The sequence below is a fragment of the Martes martes genome (genome assembly GCF_963455335.1).
Source record: "Martes martes genome assembly, chromosome: 1".
NCBI lineage: Eukaryota > Metazoa > Chordata > Mammalia > Carnivora > Mustelidae > Martes > Martes martes.
The window spans coordinates 151,641,163-151,663,229 of NC_137888.1; the positions used below are offsets into that span (position 1 = coordinate 151,641,163).

The window sequence follows — 22,067 nt, forward strand, 5'->3', positions numbered from 1 at the left end:
TGACCGTGACAATAGTAATTCTGTTGGTCATAACTTCGGCTTCACTGGGTAGGGCCTTGACCTTGGGAATTTGGATAAATTATGTGCATGGCCATACTGGGGTGGGCTTGGTGACTTATGTCAGGACATTACCTTTCTGGGAAGAAGTTGGAAGCAGACATAAAGCCGTGTGCCCATGGAGATACTGTCTGCATGTTGGCACCCAGAGGAGCGAGGGAATTGTAAGGGCTGAGGAGAGGACAAGGACAGGGAGAGGACACCCTTACGGGCTCTCCTAGTTACTGCTGAGCTACCTGCCAGCTGCAGGGGCACCACGTGACTGACAGTGGGGTAAATCGGCACTTCTTAAACTGCCACGTGCATGAGAATCTTGATAAGGTGAAGGAGCTGATTTAGTGGGTTCGGGAAGGGCTTGAGATGCTGCATTTATAATAAGCTCCCAGGGGATGTTGATGGTCTGCCGAGCACACCTTGTGGAGCAAGGGCTCCAACAATGAAGACATCTTGTTGTCTCAGTGAGAAGAAGCTGGAGACAGGTGGTTACAGGGGTGGTTAACGGAGCAGGTCAAAGATCTCAAAGCAGTTGCTGCCATCTCCCTCAGGGCCCCCAAGTGTCTACACCAAATGCCCACTCCAAGGATCACATTGTCGCACTCACATAAATGGCAGGGAAAGTAGGGGGTGGACTGCTGTGGGTGTTCTCCCTTCCTATCGTGGCAGGAACGCTGGCTCAGGGGCTCCTCACACACACCTTCTTCTATCTCATTGGCCAAGATGGGTCCCTCAGCGTGGGGCTGGCTCAGGGTCATTTCAGGGGTGGGTAGGTGCTGCCACGTCCTCCTCACTCTTCTCCCCATGTCCACTGTGGGGTCACAGGCTTGCTTACGAGTCCTCTTTCAGGAGATCTGGGGGACTGCTGGATGTAGGACAAATGTGGGAGACTACAGCTTTCAGGAAACCATAGATAAGAAGTGCCTGCTGCTCCCCCTACTGTCCTACTACTCCCCCTGTGCTCTCTATCTCTCTCTCTCTGTCAAGTAAATAAATAAAATCTTAAAAAAAAAGAAAACAAACCTTGTTTTCTCCACGTCCCCCTTCAGCTACTACCCCATTTTTATGAACTACACACACACCCTCCCCAAGGTGTCTGTTTGCCCTGTTTGTAGTTGTCCACGTTCCATTCCATCCTGAACTCCAGGTGAGTTCTCATCCCCATATGGTGCCAACCCCCCCACCCTTCTCTGTCACAAAGATGGGGCCGCCGCTGGCCTAGCTGCTGGTGGCAGGAATCTCAGTTGCCCCGGAGCCCCTTTCCTTACTCTCCCCATTCACGACTTCTCTTTGCCTTAGGATGACACTTCTCACCTCCATTCCTCCACTCGAGACCAAGCCACCACCATCTCCTGCTGGGACTATGGCAGTGGCCTCCTCACTGGTCCTCCCTCTTCCTCTAAAGGCCGTCTTCCTCCCAGGAGCCTGAGTGATCTCCGAATATAAATCAAACCCTATAACTCCTGTGTTCAGAGTCATCACTGGCTTTCTGTCACACTCAGGATAAAAGCCAGGTTCATTTCTCCAAGGTCCTGCATGATGTGGCCTCTGGCTTCTTCTCAGAGCTCTACTCTGTCTGCTTACCCCTTTATCCACTCCATTCCTGCCCCTACTTGCTGTTCCTACACTGGGCCAAGCATGCCCCTGGACCTTTCACTTGCGATTTCCTCTACCTGAAAAGCTTTGTCCTAGGATTTGAATACGGCTCGCCCTTGATTTTTTTTAATTTTATTTTTTTATAAACATATAATGTATTATTAGCCCCAGGGGTACAGGTCTGTGAATCACCAGGTTTACACACTTCACAGCACTCACCATATCACATACCCTCCCCAAAATCCATAACCCCACCACCCTCACCCTTGATTTTTTTCAAATATTACTTTCTCAGTGAGTCCTGCCTTAACCACCCCATTTAAAATAGCAACTCCTGCTGCTGTCAGTTTTAGCACTGTCCGGTCGAACTTTCTGTGATCATGGAAATATCCTGTCTCGGCACTGCCCAGTACAATGGCTACTACTATGTGGACACCTAAAATGTACCTTGGGTGTCTGAGGAACTGAACTTTAAATTTTGTTTAAAATAACCACATGTGGTTATGGGAAACTATACCAGACAACACAGCCTTTATTTCACTTTTTCTTTTCTTACCACACTTATCACTGCAGGACTTTACATATTCATTTGAATATTATTTATTAATAGAAAGACGGTTTTATAAGAGCAAGGACTTTACCTGTTTTATCCACTATTACTAGTACCCAGAACGATACCTGCCAAACCATAGGCATCTAAATATTTGTTGGGTAAATATCAGATGTTAATTAGCTAGAAAAGTACTGGGATGAAGGCTTGTCATTGGCCTGTCATGACAGGTCCCAGGGAAGACTTCGTTTCCGCTGATGCTTTCAATCATTGCTTTGTCTTAGGGTGTCTTTTGCTGTTGAAATGTAAGTTGATTCTAGGCATTGGTATTTCAGTGTGAGTTGGTTTCTAAGATCATAAAGCCCTCATAGCCAGTTGAAAACGGAACCGTGGAGGGAAAAGGCCGGAAGGACTATGATGGATCAAGTAAGATGTAGGCTTAACCACATCTGAATTTGGGGGGGAGTGGGGGGGGGTGAAGGGGGAGTTGCCTCCTGTTTGGTATATACTCTGCTGCCATCTTCTGTTCAGAGATGAACATTGCAAGATCAGATTTAAATTGAGGTACCATTGAAGGACAGGAGGCTGTTAATTGTTCAGAAAAATAAAGACTCCTCTTGAAGCTTTGGGGCCCTCCAGGTGTTATATGGGTGCTTATGTAAATAACAGAGACCACCAGATTCAAATCGGGAACTGGTGTGTCTGGAAAAGGGGGTGATGGACGCAGATGGCTCAGCAGTCTTAACAGTGCCGTGTGAAAGCATCTCTAACAGCCTTGCAGTTGGAGGGCAGCTGAAAACAGAGTCCTGGAAGGAACATGACCCAGAGCAGTGAGTGACGATGGACCAGAAAATAGAGAAATAGACATGTGGGTGAGAAAGTTCAGATGTGCGCACGGGGGCTGTGGGCGGGCCCTAGCCAAACCTGGCCCATGAAGGTGTAGGGGAGGAAAACAACACTGTTGTCTCCACCATCCTGGGTTCTTGGGCAGGACCCTGGAAATTAAATCGACAAAAAACATACTAATAAGAGAAAAACAGATGGAGTGCACGAACGCAGCACACACACATGGGAGGAACTCTGGGATGAGTAACTCAAACAGTAGTTTGAATTTGGGGCTTTATAGAGTATCTTAAGAAAACAACAAATTTTTAGAGAAGTGACAAGATAAAGGGAAAAGGGTTTCTAGGCTTTTAGGGGCAGCAAATTGTGGCAAGCAAAATAATGGGAAAATGAGTGGAAAATAGGAGTTGTTTAATAATCAGTATTTCAAAGTGTCCTAATTGGGGTGGCATGTTCTGATCCCCTACAAAGACTTTTTGAGGAAGGGGCATCAGAATGGGACTCTGGGTGTAGTCCCATTGGCTGTCTTTATGGCAACCCAGTGTTCCATCCACCGAAAGGCGTGAGGTCCACTGTCCTGATCAAATCACACGTGGCATGTAGTGTTTATTTCTGGGTGTTCTTTGTTAAAAGAGGCTTCGATGAAACGGAGCTTATCCAGAATCTGGCCATGCATCACCCTGGGGTCTTGTCGACATGTAGGTTCTGGTTCAGTGGGTCTGGGCATCCTAGATCTCTATCCGGCTCCCAAGCAATGATGGTGCTTTTGGATCAGGCAGTGAACTTATTGTAAGAAGGAGCGAGAAAGGAGTGATGATCAGAAGAATAGGTCTTATCAGGATCAATTGGTGGGTCCTCGGATGTGAAGTTAGAGACACCAGAGATGACCTGCGGATCATGAGTGTGTCTTTCTTCAGTACCCTCCCCGAGGGCGGACTTAGACAACCGTGTAGCGGGTGGGATTTGGAATCAACATAGGGGTGAAACTCCTCACAAGTTAAAATGGCCACAAACGGGATGAGCTGCTGGATAAAGTTGTGGGATCTCTTCCGTGTTGGGATTTCAATCAGAGGTGAACAGTCGTTGGTGGGAGGGTGTTTTACACAAGTTCCTGTCTGGGAGGAAAAGCTGATGGTTTTAGAAGTCCCACAGATGCTAGGAGGAAGAGTTATCCCGGGAGGATGTCACTGATTTGATTTCACGATTAAGAGAGAAATTGCTCTGTTGCCATGAATGGGAGGTGTCTGTTGAAACAAAACGAAACGAAACTCACACAGTCAGTGCAGGACCCTAAATGTAACTAAGTGGCCCATGTAGATGAAGTAGATGAGAGACCTCAAGTCGCGCTGATGGCCCTGAAGGATGTGACGTCCCTACCGAGAGCATAAGCTGGAGACAGCAGAAATGAAAACACCGGTGGTCTCCAGCCACTTTCTGGAAGGGAAAAACAGCTCCCCAGAGCTCAGCCAGCCCCGGGGCTGAGCGTCTGCTGTGGGGGGTGATGTGGGGATGATCCCGAGACATAGGAGCAAGATGAAACCCTGAAGAGACAAAAAGCAGGATAATATAGAATAATGTAAAACACAGCTTTGATGTTTGGAAATGCGTGCATTAGCATCTGGACAGTAAACCTAAAAAATGTGCGAAACAAGAGACTGAGTCCCCCCCAGGTTGAATCTGCTGGTCTTTCAGTGGAGCAAGGGTTTGGAGTTGGGGGGTTTCTCTGAGGAAAGGACTAGTTTGTTCCTTCTTATGGGAGCATATTTTATTTTGGTGTATCAAGGCTGCCAGATGCTTTTCCCGCTTATCATCTGGTTGGGAGAATGCAAATATTGGTGGGGGACACATTTTTTTCAGCCATTACCTGGCAAATGTGGTTAACATAGACGGTCCAGCTGGAAACTCGAGGAACCACAGCACTATTTTCTGTACTTCCCTTCCAAACCCGATTTTCTATTCTAAGTTATTCTCATCATTACCTCTCTGTCTCGTTCTGGGCTCTGTCTGTCTTGCTGTGCAGACCATAGCCGGATCGCACTTTTGTCTGCATCTGTGACTTTCTCTCCAGTTAGATTAATTAGGGCGACATCGATTGGGTTGCCCTGCAGTAACTCAGACTCAGTAATTAAGACATATTCTGCTTCCAGAGATGTAAGCTCACTGGCAGGATCCAAAGCAAGTGCAGAGAACTTTTTCTTGTATGGGGAGGTCGGGGAGTACGTGCGGTGTAATTTTGGGTGTCGCTGTGCCCACGGCTCTGTTGGGGTACAGGGAGAGCCGGACTCTTCCTGTTGCCCTCGGCCCCCTTAAAGGCACTGCTAGGAGCATAGGGAACCTTTTCCTGTTCCACTAGAGATGTGAGAGCCTCTGCCTGCAGACACGTTGATAATTTCTCCTGTAGGTGGTCCCAAGGAGCCTCTCTCCTGGGGTGCTGTCAGCTAGCGTTGTCCCTGTTTAATTGTAGCTCAGTAATTAATGGCGCTGCTCACTTTTGCCGGGAACATTCAGCTTCTGTGATGAGATGCAGGGCAGGCAAGTGTTGGGAGGGGAGTGGGACTTTCACAGCAGAGGATGGACCAGTGCCCTGCCCACATGGCGGCCTTCAGTGGGTAAGGAAGCTTGTCAAGAGCAACCTGCCATACTTCTCGTTTTGTCTGAAGTCAGTGCTGATCTTTCCGATCCTCCTTTACAGAGGCTAAAATAATAGGGTTTACTTAACACTTATGTCATGCTTCTTAGGTGCTGGGTGCTGTTTATCTCACCTTACAAATGTTAATTCATTAAATTCTCACCCCACATCTCATCTGCATCTCACTTTACAGATGAGGAAGTGGAGGCACAGAGAGGGCTTCTTAGCCAGTTACACCAGTAAATAGTGAGTGGGAGTCTGCTGGTGGTGGGTCTTTAGAGTCTGTGCTTGTAACTGGTACGTGATGCCGAATCTTCCCGCAAAAGATTATTTCAGTGCGGGACATGAGGAAGCCACCCGGAGTCCCCCTCCAGCAGAACCAGCGGCAGGTGGATCTGGGGCAGACCTGTGCCAGGAAGGGGCAGACCTGTGCCAGGAAGGGGCAAACCTGTGCCAGGAAGGGGCAGACCTGTGCCAGGAAGGGGCAGAGCCAGTCACCTCAACCCTGATTTTACCGACTTGTTACCAAAAGGGCTTTTGCCATCAATCCTGCAGGTGGTACTGGGTCCGGGAGGGGTCCATCCAGGGGGGAGTTTGGCTCTCTGTTCCTGGGGTCAATTCTGCTGCATGGCCAGGATACCCAGGGCACTAGCTGTCTGTCTGGGTTTCAAGACAGTCATAGGGGCTATAATTATTTTTTTTAAGCGGAAAATAAAAGTTTTGTTGAGAACGTGCCTTGGGAAAAAAACCCCAAGTGTGAATTTACTTAATCTCATATTTAACAAAATTTATGTTTTAATTAAAACCTTGCATTAATCCCCCCCTCCAGCTTTACTGGGGTGTGATTGACAAATAAAGTTGTGATATATTTCAAGTGTACACCAAGATGATCCAATACGTGTGTCCATTGTGGAAGGATTTCCACACTCTGGTTAATTTCCACGTCCTTCACCTCATAGAGCTGCCTTATTTTTTGTGGCTTTTTCCTCATAAGGATGTTTAAGATCTCTCTTGGCAGATTTCAAGTACACAATGCAGAATGATAAACTACAGTCACCATGTTGTACATTGGATTCCCAGAACGTATTCGTCTTAGAACTAAATGTTGGTACTCTTGGACCACCAGCTTTCCCCAGTCCCTGGCGACCACCGTTCTACTCTCTGTTTCTTGGATTTGGACTTTTCTCTGTTTGTTTTTAAGATTCCACTCTTCTCTCTGCCCTCTATGGATAAATTCTGCTCTGGGCCTGAGACCTTGACAGCCCCCAGCTTTGTCCTTTCTGTTGGGAGGAAAGGTGCCAGGCAGGATGTGACGACAGGTGTTGTGTGGGCTGCACCTTTCCCAAGAGGCAGATGACAGGGGGGAGGAAAAGATGCCACACTTGCAGAATCCACCATTCAAAGCTCCCTGCTAGAGATTGCGTGGGCTGCTTTCTGTGAACATGAGATCAGAATGATGGGTGGCAAGACTGCTAAAGGGGCTTGGAACGCCTTCCCCGTAGGGAACCAGCATCTTCCTGGCTTGCACAGGCCAGCTACCAGGAGCGGCTGTCTGGGACTGGTGGAGAGCAGGGGTCCCCACTAGGGCCCAGAGCTGCTTCAGCCAGAGAGCTGGAAGCAGGTAGGTATCGCCGGGCTGTGCTTTGCTTCCTGCCTCCCAGGAACGAGGGGCATGGGAACCCTTCGGCTTGTGCCTTTATTTCTTGCTGTCCTGAGACTTGGCCAAGGTGAGACTCCTAGGGGGACGGCTGCTGCTCTGAGTCTTAACTCTCTCTGAGGTTTGGAGGCCAGACTGCCTATGGGTCACCCTTCTACCTTACTTGTTTGGGTACCAACTGGCGCTGAAGAAGGTTGGAATTTTGATGTGCCCGATGATTTAACCTTTCCCTGGAGTGGAAAACCGCCTGTGTAGCATGGAGGAAACCAATGTATCCTTCACTTACTACAAAATATGCTAGGTTTGCCCCCTTGCTGTTCGTTTTTATGTGAAATAGGACGTATCTTTACTTTGATCACGTCTTGCGTGGTGGTGTAACCTGCTAGGCTCACCTCTTGAGATTTGTTTCCTTTAGGGAAGACCCACCACTTCCTAACACATCATCCAGCAGGTAGATACCTTGAGGGTGATGGGGACAGGGCACACTAACTGGGCCGTGGGAACTGGTTTACCAGCAAGCAGAAAGCCAGTCATTGGGATTTGTTTGAAAGAATGAGATGTGGGTGGGATCCATTTTTTTTTTAAACTTTAAGATTATTTATTTATTTATTGACAGAGATCACAAGTAGGCAGAGAGGCAGGTAGAGGGGGATGGGCGGGAAGCAGGCTCCCTGCTGAGCAGAGAGCCCAGTGTGGGGCTCGATCCTAGGACCCTGAGATCATGACCTGAGCTGAAGGCAGAGGCTTTAACCCACTGAGCCACCCAGGCGCCCCTGGTGGGATCCATTTTGACGATGACCAAGGAAGACAGGGGTTCTCCGTCTTCATTTCAGAGTGAGGGTAGCTATCTTTTTGGTGCTCTAAAAATGGCTGATTTTCCCCCTTCTCTAGAACTTGGGGGAAGTGGGGTCTAAAGAATCAGAGCTAACGTCTTTCATCTTCATGCAAAAATATCGACAGAACCCAGACTGTCAGTTCTCATATACAGCAGTAAATCCTGGTTCAGTAGCACTGGTTCCACAGTAGGTGCAAACAAGGACAACTACCTCCTCCTGGTTTGCCTGAGGCTATCCTAGTTGTTTGTTTTTGTTTTTGTGGGTTTTTTTTTTTTTTTTGCCTCTTTTAAGGTTTTACTTATTTGAGAGTGGGGGAGAGGCAGAGGGATAAGAGAATGTTAAGCAGACTCTCTGATGAGCTCAGAGCCTGACACTGGACTCGATCCCACGACCCTGAGATCATGACCTGAGCTGAAATCAAGAGGGAGATGCTTAATGGACTGAGCAACCCAGGCACCCCAGAGATTTTCCTAGTTTTAAAAATGATAATCTCACATCCTGGGAGCCCTCCAGTCCCTGGCAGCCTGGGACTGTTGGTTACTTTAGATGAGGACTTTGCAGGGTAGGTTATGGACCTTGATTGGAACTCCTGACAGAAGCCTAATTGCTGGATATTATCACCTCCCTCCTTTTTAAAAGGAGGCTTAGATGAGTAAAGACATCTGTCCAAGACCATCCAGAGGCAACTCTTAGATTTGGAAATAAAGACCCCTGGTTTGTTTGGTCCTTAACGCCTCCCCCAGCCCCCAAATTAGGGTCTGTACCTAGTGTTTCTCCACTGCTTGTTTACTTCGTCCTTTTAATTCCTAGTTCTTTCCCCTTCTTTTTTTTCTTCTGCCCAATTTTGCATCCCCCAGAGGCATTCTCGAGACCTCACTAACCTTAGTCAGTGCTCAAAATATCATCGATCCTTGTTCCAACTGAGCGGTGCCCGATAGAAGTTTCTGCAATGATGGAAATGTTCTTTATTTCCACTGCTCCATAAGGTACCCATTAACCATCAACGGCTCTTGAGCACTTGAAATGTGGCTAGTGCCTCTGAGAACCTAAATGTTTAATTTGATACAAATTTTAATACCCATCCGTGGCCATAGGGCACTTCCGTAGTGGACAACACAGCGAGTCTACCTCATTGGTGTTTTACTTGAAAATGTGAGGATCCATCACTGAAATCAGGTTGGGTTTATCAACTACAAGCTCGAGTAGGTTTATCTCTTTGTTTATCCTGACCTTGCATGCTTGTTGTCTCATTAGTTTTTCTTCTTTGTTCTCATCACAATTTTGGTGATTTGGAGATTTTGGTTTTTTACAGGTTCAGCGAAACGAGGACAAATCTACCACCTTGAAACTGGCTGATTTTGGCCTCGCAAAGCATGTGGTGAGACCTATATTTACTGTGTGTGGGACTCCGACTTACGTAGCTCCTGAAATTCTTTCTGAGAAAGGTAGGCGTTATACCTTGCTCCATCGGACTCTGGCTCACTTACTAGCAAATGTCTTATTTTTACAATTTGATATTTTGTATTTTTCAATATGGAGCAGTCAAAAATCTCAGAGTTGGCACCAGGCTTCCACTTGAATTTTAATGGGAATATTTGAAGAAGATCTTGACCAAAGCATGTGGACATTTTCCTCATCTGGGCTGCCCTTACAGAGGAGGGATTGGGGTGTGTGTGTGTGTGTGTGTGTGTGTGTGTGTGTGTGTGTGTGTGTTGGCAGGAGATTGAGATAAAAGACGGTGGAGAATTAGCCAGGGAACTCAAGAAAGCAAGGCTGTTTGTGCCACTGACCCATGGCTACCTCTAATGGGAAAAATTTGTAGCAGTTCTTAGAGTAATTGGCTTGAAAACTCCTCCACCAACTTTGCATTTTAAGGAACAGAGTGTCCCATTTCAAACCCCATGATTAATATTTATTACCAGTGTGTATATTATATGAAGAGCCAATGAACTATTTTAGTGACACATTCTATAAAGTACATAAAAAGGAAACTGTTATTATTATTGTATGGCTCCAAATACTGTTCAGCCCAGGCCCTGAATGACTGTTTAGCCACCGTGGCACTTTGGGAGAAATCAGTGTAGGTGCCATATGTAAGATGGGAAAGCTCTGGGTAGGTTGTGGTGTGGGTGGAGAGAAGGGAGAGAGTTTCCCAGCAGCAGAAGCATCAGGGAAGGGAAGACAGGGAGACTGGACTATATATGGAGGTTGGCTGGTAGAGCTGTTGAGAAGACTGATCTCAGTGTGGTAGAGGGAAACTACCACTCAGTGTGGTAGTTGGCTGACTAGGTTGGGTCTGGATTCTCTACAACTGGGGAGGCTGAACAGAAGAATTTGGACTCCATGTGGCCAGCAGAGTGGCCATGGCAGACAGGAGCATACTGAGCCATCATAGACATTTTAGTGGGGGCATCGATGCCCTGGGTAGGAGAAGGAGGAAAGCAATGGTCTCCCTGAGCGCTGAGGGAAACCACAGCCTTGGGGCTGATACTGACTAAGACAGGCTGCTGGAAAGCTCTCTTGGGGGATGGGGTGGGTGGGTTGAAATGTTAAACACGTTGATTTGGTAGAGATATGCCGATGGACACAGGGAGTTGTCCACTTGGCAGGGAGGTCAGGCCCCGGGCTGAGCGGGTGCTTTTGAGACTCCTCGACTCGGAAATGGCAACGCGTGTGGGCAAGAGAGGGAGCTCCTCTTGATGGGCCTCCAGAGACAGACTCTGGAGGGAGGCCCAGAGCTGGGGATGGAGATGGAAGGACGGGTTCGCAGGGGACGAGGCAGCGGAGAGGCAGGAAGAGGATGAGGAAGGTATGGTGCCACAGAGGTCGAGGGGTGAATTTCAAGACGGGAGGGCGAGCCAAGCCGAGAATGCTCCTGAGTGTGAAAGGCAGGACAGACTGAGGAAAGGCCAGTGAAGTTGGCCATAAAGGCGTCAGCAGTGATTTATTTCTATTTTTTTTGCTGATTTGTCTTGTCACCATTGCTCTGGGGCTTGATAATGAATACCCAACTTCCAATTACAGCTGCCGAATGGCTTCCTTTCCCAAAGGTAAAAAGTTAGAGCGTGTTTGAAAATGTCCACGTGGCTGTTGCTGGGTTTTGTGAGGATGATTGGGGAGTACGTATCCAAAACCTTGACGGTGTATTATGTTCTGCATTCTATTTCTGCAAAGCTATTTCAAGAATATAGTCAGAGATGTGCCCAAATACTTAATAGATTAGGATGTTCGTCACAGAACCATGGTGTAAGAAAGTTAGTAAACACTTAGACTACAACATAAAGGATTCATTATATAAAGGGGATACTGACAGTTACTAGAAATCATATTTTTGAAGAATTTTTTTAATATTCTTTATAGGAAATTCCTGTATAGGAAATGCCATGATGTATTAAGTGGATGAAATAGAGTATAAAATATGTCCAATGTGATCCTAATTTTGTTACGGGAAGTATCAGTGTGTGTGGGTGTGTGTTTGTGTGTGTCTGTGCACTCATGGGGATATAGCTAGTAATGTCAGGCTTTTTATAATCATAGGAGAGAGCCAGTAAAAATATTTTTTCAGTGCGAGAAGACAATGAATGACTAGGACGGAGAAGCTGCTGGGGTAGACCAGGGCTTCTCGAACTATCTCTGGTGAAGATTTTAAAATTTCTAATATAGTGTGGACCCACATGAAGTTCTGCCACACGGGACGAGGTCACCACTCATGCCACGTGTGCCTCACCATGTGTGTTCGACAACCCCTGAACTCTGCCCTGTACTCTGTTCAGTGAGACCTGTCCTTGACCATGCAGCTGGATGTCTTGGCCATGCCCAGTTGCTATGAGTTTCCAAATGTTTACTTATGCTTTTTTTATCCCCGACCAGAAATAAAGGATTACAAACTGGCAGTTGTCTGAGGACCAAGCTTTGGGTAACACTGGTGTCGATCCCCCACTTGTAGGTGTTGGCAGCCAAGTTCCCCCATGTGCTTATTATTTTTTTTATTGTGTTATGTTAGTCATCATACAGTACATCATTAGTTTTTGATGCAGTGTTCCATGATTCATTGTTTCTGTATAACATCCAGTGCTCATTGTAATATGTGCCCTACTTAATACCCATTACGGGCCACCCATCCCCCAAACCCCTCAGTTTGTTTCCCAGAGTCTACAGTCTCTCGTGGTTCGTCTCCCCCTCTGATTTCCCCCCTTCACTTTCCTTTGCTTCTCCCAACGTCCTCTGTGTTATTCCTTATGCTCCACAAGTAAATGAAACCGTATGATCATAGACTCTCTCTGCTTGACTTACTTCACTCAGCATAATCTCCTCCAGTCCCATCCATGTTGATGCAAAAGTTGGATATTCATCCTTTCTGATGGCTGAGTAATATTTCATTGTATATATGGACCACCTCTTCCTTATCCATTCATCTGTTGAAGGGCATCTCGGCTCCAGGTAATCAAGTCAAAAAATGGGCAGAAGACATGAACAGACACTTCTCCAAAGAAGACATACAAATGGCTAACAGACACATGAAAAAATGTTCATCATCATTAACCATCATGGAAATTCAAATCAAAACCACATTGAGATACCACCTTACACCAATTAGAATGGTCAAAACTGAAAAGGCAGGAAATAACAAATGCGGGAGGGGATGTGGACCAAGGGGAACCCTCGTACACTGTTAGTGGGAATGCAAGCTGGTGCAGCCACTTTGGAAAACAGTGTGGAGATTCCTTAAGAAATGAAAAATAGAGCTTCCCTATGACCCTGCAATTGCACTACTGGGTATTTACCCCAAAGATACAGATGGAGTAAAAAGAAGGGCCATCTGTACCCCAATGTTCATAGCGGCAATGTCCGCAATCGCCAAACAGTGGAAAGAGCCGAGATGCCCCCCCCATGTGTTTACAAGTGGCTCGCGCTTACTCAAAGCTGTGGTCCTCTGTTATGTAGAACTACAGTTCCCCACGTTTCTCTCCTCCTGTCTGATCCAGCCTGGTCTCAGTTTCCCTTGTGTTTCTGCCCGTCTCACAGGTTACGGACTGGAAGTGGATATGTGGGCCGCAGGCGTGATCCTGTATATCCTACTGTGTGGCTTCCCCCCCTTCCGCAGCCCAGAGAGGGACCAGGACGAGCTCTTTAACATCATCCAGCTGGGCCACTTTGAATTCCTGGCCCCTTACTGGGACAATATTTCTGACGGTGAGATTGGCTTCCCCAAGCAGGAGACGAGGCGACGTTAGAGCTGGAGCCTGTCCTGGGCTCTGACTGCAGAGCCAGTTTTAGGTCAGCTGTAGAGGGCCCATCTCTGAACTGGGCACGGCGGGGGGCTGTCGACCTGTACTTTATCCTTTGTTAACCGTGAGCTTCGTGTAGATTTATTTGTGTAGCACTCTGGGAAACAGGACTTGCTTTGGATTCAGTGAGTAAGTCTGATCCCTGGTTGCAGTCACTGAATACTTTTCCTTAAGGCAGTGAAGTGAGCTCAGAACTGAAGAATATCAGAAATGGAAACCCTCATTTGAGAGATCACAGTCATCTTGTATATAGAAGTGCTGGGAATTGAGCAGACTGGGAATGCATATCTTCCTCCGTGAGCAGCCAGAGATTGTGGCATGGTGTAGTTGGAGCTCAGAGGCTTTGGAAAGTGGGGGCAAAGGTCTTGGTTATCTTCAGTGGAGCAGAGGCTTGCGGGATCTTCCTCCTTTTTGGCCCTTCCAGATGCAGTCTTTCCCCTTTTTGCTACTGATTTTTTGGTACCACTTGCTACCCTTGTGAAATCAGGAACTAGATATTCAGGGGTTTTGAGTCTTGGAGTTTTGGGCTTAAAAGGTGAATAGGAGTGATAACTTCATTTTCCCTCAATTTCTCCAACCATGTAATCTAAGATTAGTTATTGAACTGCGCTTCCCAGCCTCAGTCTCCTTATTTGGGGTTGGAGGAATGAGGCAAGGAAAAAGCTTCACCCACCCCCCCTTAAATAAGGTAGGGAGAAGACTGGCGTGCTGCAGGGAGAGAGGGTCTTGAGCTGAGCAAGCCAATGGTGACTTGGGAACTGAAGGTCTAAAAATCATTTTAGAAAGTTATGGTGGCCTGTGCCCTGTGCCCCATGGCTTAGAGGGCCCTGCTTCTGTCACACCCACCCCACAAAGGGAGGGGACTCTGGAGCCAAGGAGATGCATCCTCCAGAACCCAGGGCCCCCCTTCTAGGTCACTTCATCAAAACCCCAGAATTCCCTGCTCGAATGGTGCAGGCCCACTTCTGAGACTGGGGAGACCTCTTTACCCAGACACTTCCCGTAGTGCCTCCGGGTAGCCAAGGAGCCTCTGTTCAGAGGGGTAGAGAGAGCTTGGACCTGTTGGTGGGGTGTCCAGTTGTCCACACTGGTACACGTGAGTCTGAGAATTCCCCGTTTAAACCTGACCCGCTCCCCACTGAGTCCTTTGAGGATCTGGACGGAGTGGTGCTGGTCGGGGTGGGTGCTGGGGTGCTTTGTTTGCAGAACTCACCCAGCTGGAAGTGGGCGATGTAGGAGAGATCCAGGGGCTTCCGTGCTTAAGAGTCAGCTGGGCGGTGGTGTAGAGGGAGGGGCTGATTGCTGGGTAAGCTGCTGATCTTGAGCAGGAGTCATCCCCCAAGAGAGGTGTGTGTTTTCGTTTTCACCTGATTAAAAAGGACGCTCAGGGAGCTGGCCAGGGAGAGTCAGCAAGCCACAGAGATGTTGTTCCTCCCCCTTGCCTACCACCTGGCCCAGCAGTTGCCAGAATCAGTCATGATCTTGGGCAGAAAATGGAATCCACTTTGAATTTGTGCTATTTTTTACTTAGGTTTCCTTCACATGTTTCTCAATTTTGTTAGTGTGAAGGCATATTTACCAACTTAGGAAGGAGATTGAACAGATTTTATTTAACAGCCCGATGATTGATTTCAGAATGTAAGATATGTAGACATATGGTGTGTGGCCTCCATTTGTTCTCTTGTGAGGGGCGCCATGGATGTCCGGGGTCGCCTGGCCCCCTGACTCTAGAAATGAACACAGTAGCGCCAACACAGTAGCGCCCCCGCTCCAGCCCCCCAGCTACTTATGGCTATTGCATTTAAATAAGGTCAATACAATAAAAATTCCGTTCCTCAGTCTGGGCAGCCATATTTCAGATGCTCAGTGGGTCGTGCAGACACGGAAGGTTCCCAGCATCACAGAAAGTTCTGCGGGACAGCGCCCTCTAGTGCGGGGTGCCTATATGGGTGTTTGTGATTCCCGTTTGCGAACGGGACAGGCAAAGTCAGAGCCCCGTGCATTTGTTTCATTTTCCCCTCCTTCTCTCCCTCCCACAGCTGCCAAAGATCTGGTGAGCCGGTTGCTGGTGGTAGACCCCAAAAAACGCTACACCGCCCACCAGGTCCTTCAGCACCCCTGGATTGAAACGGTGGGAAAGCCTAGCACGGGGAGCCTCCAGAAGGAGGTGCCCCCTAGCAGCGAGGGCCACGTCCGGAGCCAACACAAGCGGTCCGCAGAGCAAGCCTCCTAGTCTCCGCCTTGGGTGCTATGCAGTCCCCCCTCCCCCAGGGACAGAGACCGAGACAGAAATCCAGGAAACAGACGCCGGGAGGGCTTCTGCCCGTCATTGGAGAATCAGGGGAAGGAGAGATGCTTAGTATATTTTAAAGCATATTTTAAAAAATAAACTTGAGTCTTAATGTTAAATGTTGTAACATATTTTTAGATTTGTATATTTGAAGACTTTAATACATTTTTTCCGGGGGGGGGGCGCGATAAGACGTCAGCAAGTACTTTTTGGTAACGATGCTGTGTTTTGCTTCCTCCTTGTAATCAAGTTCATGGCAAACAACATGAGTGGTGCTTACCAGGATCTAAACTCCCCCTGGGAGGATGAACAAGGTGAATCGTGGTCTCTCTGTATTAATAAAATGTGCTCTAACTGACAGAAGTGGGTTGTATTCTGATGACTTCTTAATGCTGGTGAGGGGAACCAGGGAAGGCGAGTTTCGACATGCTTCCTAAAACCAATACGACTACATCTAAATGTTGTGACGGACACTTGATTAAGAGGCAGGACCTGTTTATTTGGGATGTGCTGATCTTGCTGTCCAGCATTTACTGAAAATCTCCTCTAGTGCTGGCAGAAAAATGGAAAGGAGAATTCATTGATTTATCCTTGCCCCTACAACACTCCTTTATACTGTTTTTCAGCCGATTATCCCCGAGCCTGAGTCATTTCCCCCTGAAGTTAGACACTCAGGCTGTGGCTGTGTTAACGTTTTCCGATCACCAGGGAGTCATTTAGCGCATTAATATGTCAGCAGTGCCATAAATGGATTACACTCAGGCTCCGAGTTGCTCAGAGAGTTCAGGCACATTCCTACCTGCAGGGCAGACACACGGAGGATGCATGTTCTCTGATTCATTCCAGATTTCTGTATGGAAATGTTGCTCTTTTCGGATGACTCGGGGGTATGCATGAGCTGAAAGCAAAACGTAATCCTGCTATTTCCCAAATTGACCTTTCTGGGTTATATATGTAACCCAGCCAGTGGGACACAGAACCAGCCCACCAGCGTGGGCTTCTCACTCCACCCCCTCCTCCCTAATGGTTTTGGAGTCATCTGGGCAGAGGAGCACATCAGGAAACTGGGAACAGTGAGAGGAGAGTGTTTAGCGTAAAGAATTCTTTAAGCGGGCATTGGAACATTGCAAAAGTGCACCAGGGGCTCTGAAGTGATCTGCCAACTCTAACAGCAGGAAATGGCTTCCAATCTGAGCTGGGGAGCCAAAGGAAGAGGCTGGGTGATTAGAACCTGGAAACTTGGAGGAGAAACCGATTGTAGTGGATGCTGAGTGTGCCACCCTGATCGCTTTTGAACATGAAAGGAAGAGGATCCCGGGGTAGCAGCCCTCAGCAGTAACTATCTACAAGCATCACTTTCAGCTGAAAGAGTCACCTCCCCCGGAGTCACACCTCCCTCCTGCGGCAGGCTGTGTCCAGTGACTGGTCCGTGCAGGAAAGGAAGGCTCAACCTCCTTGCCCCCAGTGGGGGACAACACCGAAGAGCCATCCCAGCCTCAGCATCCCAGTATCTGCCTCGCCCAGTCTTGCTTCTTTCCGTTGTCAGAGATGACCAGCCGGAGACCACTTCCTAAGAAAACTTCTGCATGCTAATCTCCATGTCACAGTGGGCCTTCCAGGAGACAGATCCTGTGACCCTCTCTGGAAATGTGGGACTGCTGCAAAGTGGCATCAGCTGGTGTTTTTGCCTCAGGGGCTCTGAGGAGGGAGCTGGAGCCCACACACCAGAGGAGAGGGTGCTTCCCAGTGGACTCCTATTCTGCAAATGTGGAGAGAGGCTGGAAACTGGAACCAGTTGCTGCTAGAACGTCACCAAAGGCACTAAATTCTCACTAAATCCAAGTGAGAATTTTCAGTCCACGTTAGCATCATTTGATTCTCTTGACCACTCTCTCTGAGCCATTTCTCCTGTTGGCCTCTGTGATGCCACGTTTTTCTGGCTTTCTTCCTGCATCTCTGTCTTCTCCTTCGGGTCTCTTGTATAGATAGGTTCAGTCTTCTTCCAGTTGCTAAAGGTTGTCTCGTCATTAGTCACTAGGGAAATGCAAATTAAAACCATGGTGAAATGATACCATACACTTATTAGAATGGCTCCAATGAAAAGACTGACTGTACCAAGTGTTGGTGAGGAGTTGGAGCAAATGGAACTCTTGTATATTGCCGGTGGGGATGTTCAATAATCTCCCCCCTCTGGAGAACAATTTGGCCGTCCCTTTAAAAGCTAACCGAATGCTGACTGTATTATCCAGCCATTCCACCCCTAGGCATTTACAAGAGAAATTATAGTGTATGTCCGCACCAAGACTTGTACACAGATATTCATAGGTGCTATGTCTGTAGCAGCTCAAAAGTGGAAGCAGTCTGAATGTCCATACATCGACGATGTACAAACAAATTGTGGTGTGTCCATATAGTGAATACAATTCAGCAATAACAAGGAATAAACTCTTGATACAAGTGACAACATGAACAATATGAAAGAGAAAAAAAAGAAAAGTAATTAGAGTGAAGGAAAGAAGTCAGACCAAAGCAGATTACATTCTGTGTGATGCTGTCTACTTACAATTCTAGAAGGTGAGAACTAATCCTAGCAACAGAGCAGATCCGGGGTTGCCTGGGGACAGGAGGGAGGGAGGGGTTACGAAGGAACACCAGGTAACTTTGGAGGCGAGGGGTATGCTCATTATCTTGAATATAATAATGGATCTGTGGGTGTATACATGTCAAAGTTATCAAATTATACACTTTTAATATGTGCTGTTTATTGTGTGTCACTTATACTTCAATAAAGCTGTTAAAAAATATAGTTGTAGTTCCTTCAAGACCAGTCCTAGACCCTCTTCCTTCCTCCCATACTCTCCCTTCACCTGTACCTGCTATCGATTTGCAGACGATCCTCACCCTCCCTCCTCCCAGTATGTCTCTAGCCGAGGCTCCTCCTCTTGGCTCAGACCGTCCGTCCAGCTGGCCACATGACGCATCCACATGTGGGCATACATTCCTCTAGACCAGATCATCACCTCCCCTCTGGCCCTTCTCCTTTTACTCCCTATGGCACGGAATGGGTCTGCTGAGCAAGTTCAAAACACAGGCACCCTCTTTGAGTCTGCTTTCCTGGGAAATTTTGAGTTTCTCACATCCAGTTAGTATGAGCAGGAGGCCACTGCTTCCAGGGACCTTCCCCAGTCCTTCCAGACCCTCTTGACGGGGCCCCTGCATACCTGGAATGGACCCCCTAATTCTTGGCTGCCCAGACTGAGGCGAATTCCAGGGGACCAGGGCACAGAATGGCTTTGGGTCCGGGGCTTCCTCAGTGGGTGGACCCTGGTGACTTTGGTGGTGTGATATAATCCAGGGATCAATAAGCTCAGAGAGGGGTTATAGACTCAACTGTGGTTTCCTATCTTCCACGGAGGAGATTAGAGCTAGTTCCAGCATGTGAGCAAGACTCTCAGGGCCTGTGCGAACATCGGGGCTCCAGCCCTGTCGCTGGGCTGTGGGGTAGGGGGAAGCTCCAGCAGGTGGCACTGGAGGTTTCCGGCCAGGAGATGGGGAAGCTAAACCCATCTGGGAAAAGTTCTGGGGTCATGGCGTTCTTCAAAGCAGAGGCTGAGACAGGGACCTGTCTCCTGAGAAATGTGGTGAGAGTAGGGCAGGGAGTCTGGGAAGGAGAGAAAAGCCAGACAAGCAGGAGTTCGTGCCTGAGGACTGCTGTGGATAATCGAGGCTTGCTCCCAATAAGGGGAGCAGGGGGCGTGGGGGGCTCTGAGACACCGTGTGTAGGATACACCTTAGAATCCTCCCACTCCTGGCCAGAGGAGCTGGGGTTTTAACCACCAATGCCCATCCTTCCTTGGGGTTGGGCTCAGTGGGGCAGCCCCGATCTAGGCAGTGCTTTGTTGTTCTTGGTTAGAGGAGATGGGATGGCTGGGACAGACGGCTTCCACATGGCCATCCTTCCAGTAGGCCGGCCTGGGCTTGATGACATGTTGGAGGAAGAGATCCAGGCATGGGGTTGGTAGCTGTGAGGTCTCTCATGCTTAGCCTTGGAGCTTGCATGAAGTCGCTTCCACCACTGGCTTCCAGTTATTGGCTGATGCAATTCACACAGCTGGCTCAGATTTAAGGGGCAAAGAAACAGTCTTCACCACTTGATGGAAGGATCTTGAGGAGACTAGAATCTACAGCCACTTTGGCATCTTAACACCTCTAAGGTGCCTGCTAAGGAGAATTAGCCATCCTTACTAACCCACTCATTTTTGCAAACCTGAATTTCCATCTCTTAACACTCACAGTGGACGAACGGAAACTACTTGGGTTCCTTCCATCAGGAAAAAGTCATTCGTGGATTCAGCTCTGAACTCAGCAAGTATGATAGAGTGCTTGTCATGAGTCAGGCCCTATACCAGATCCTGAGAATACAGTGATGGCTATAGCCTGGTATCCGCTGTCAAGGAGCTCTGTCTTGTTGGGGAGACTGGCCCCAAAGCTGGTCATTTCATGCAATGTATTAAATGGAATGAAGGGGATATTCAAAGGGCTCCATAGATATTATAATTAATAGTGGTCATTTAGGAGCACAGATGTGGAGCCAGGAGCTCTGCCCGGACCTTGATATTTTCTCAGTGAATCCCAGACAATCCCATGGTAGAGGTTTTAGTGTCCCACCCCGCACCTCTTGCATGAATGATCAGAGCCAGAGTGGAATTTTTAAAAAATCTTGTCACCGTCATTTAAAATGACTTCCAGTTCCATTTGGAATGCAACCCAACTCCTCACTGTGGCCTGCAGAAGCTGAGCGGACCTCCCTCCCTCACTGATCGCATCTCTCACTCCTCTCCCATCCCTAGCACTGCTGTCCTCACACACACCCCGTGGCGTTTTCTCAAGCCCAGTCAGCGTCCTGTGGGGCCTTCATCCTGGCTCTTTCCTTTCTCTGGAATGGCTTTCCTTCAGCCATCTGAGGTTTCAACTCAAAGGTTGTCTCCTTGAGAAGCTGCCTCCCTGAGATGCTGTCCCATCCCCCTGTTTCATTTCCTTCAGTGACCCCAGGGTCCGGAACCTACTCTTCAGGAGGGAGGGGACCTTCTCCGTTTTGTTCCCCTGGGTATCATCCATGTCTAGAACAGTGCCTGGAAAATTTTAGGCTCATAATACATATCTGTTGCATGAATGAAGAAATCTCGGATTTACTGATGAAGAAACTGAGGACCCATGTCTCACAGGTGGAAGGTGGCAGAGTTGGGATCCAAACCCATACCTGTGGAAGGCCATGGCTCTTCTCTCCATGTCATCTTGCCTAGAGAACCTGGAACACCATACCTTTCCCCTTCGCTGGATCTCAATCCCACGTTGTATGACCTTGCTGTTGGTGTCGGTGTGGGATCGCTGTGGCCGTCCCTCTGATGGCAAATACTAACAGCTGAGTTGCTGTGAGACAGAATCTCCACAACTGTTTCCCCTCATTCAAAGATAGACGCTTTGCCATATCGTTGCATTTCTTCAGCTCAAGTGCATTTTACAACTGATGCGTACTGAATATCATTTCCTTTTCCCCTTGAAAGCTCTTCTTAAACCTAGCGTGTATCCTACAGTGATGGTGTCCTAGAAGCTGGAAACTCAGAGCAGTGAAAACTCTAATTGTTTTCAAGAAAGCAGCGCTACTGGAATAAATAGTGCAGATTTTTCTTTTTCCCCGTAGGTTATATTCTTCCTGTTTTACACAGATACCATACAGTGTAGCATCAGATATTTCCTTTGTTGTTAATGGTATATTTTTTTTCCTCCTTGTCTATCTCCCTGATAGGATCTGGGAAGTGAATAATACAAGAACATAAAGATATATCTAGATTTGTTCTGACAAGTTTCATATCGCCGAATATACTTGGAGAAGAATATTTGACCTTAAGAAAAATTGCATTGAGAAATCCAGCTGCTATTACAAAAACCGCGCAGCACGGAGAAAGTGATGCTTCATCTATTGTGGTACCCGTGTAATTTATGTCAACAGAAAGCCAATAGCTTCATCATGATCTGAAAGTATATTTCACTTGAGAGATCTTGGGCCCTCCCCTGATCTGATAGGAAGCGTGCGCATAAATTCTCGGCTCCAACTTCCCAAAAGAACTCGGGAGAGAGGTGGGGGAAGGCAAGTGGCACTTAGATCGCTCTCCCGTCTCATCAGCCTTTGCCAAGGCTCCCAGGCCTTTGACATTGAGTTTTATGCAGGAGCATCATGGAGGTAACCCTGGAAACAGGAAATATTTTGATAAGCATTCTTTCTAAAACTAAGGCTGTCCTTTTAAATGGATATATTGAAACTGATAT

General features: G+C 47.7%; 1 protein-coding gene across 1 annotated transcript in view; it reads left to right on the forward strand.

The window, feature by feature from the left end:
* DCLK3 (doublecortin like kinase 3) overlaps positions 1-18,530 on the forward strand; it is a gene marked incomplete at its 5' end in the record, with an annotated part of 47,548 nt that extends 29,018 nt beyond the window's left edge. Inside the window, 3 exons of the mRNA XM_080813196.1 lie at positions 9,475-9,607; positions 13,188-13,355; positions 15,490-18,530. Of these exons, the coding sequence (XP_080669322.1) occupies positions 9,475-9,607; positions 13,188-13,355; positions 15,490-15,683 (495 nt within the window). The 3' untranslated portion in view covers positions 15,684-18,530. The remainder of the gene's footprint in view (positions 1-9,474; positions 9,608-13,187; positions 13,356-15,489) is intronic.
* Between the last annotated feature and the right edge of the window lie 3,537 nt (positions 18,531-22,067).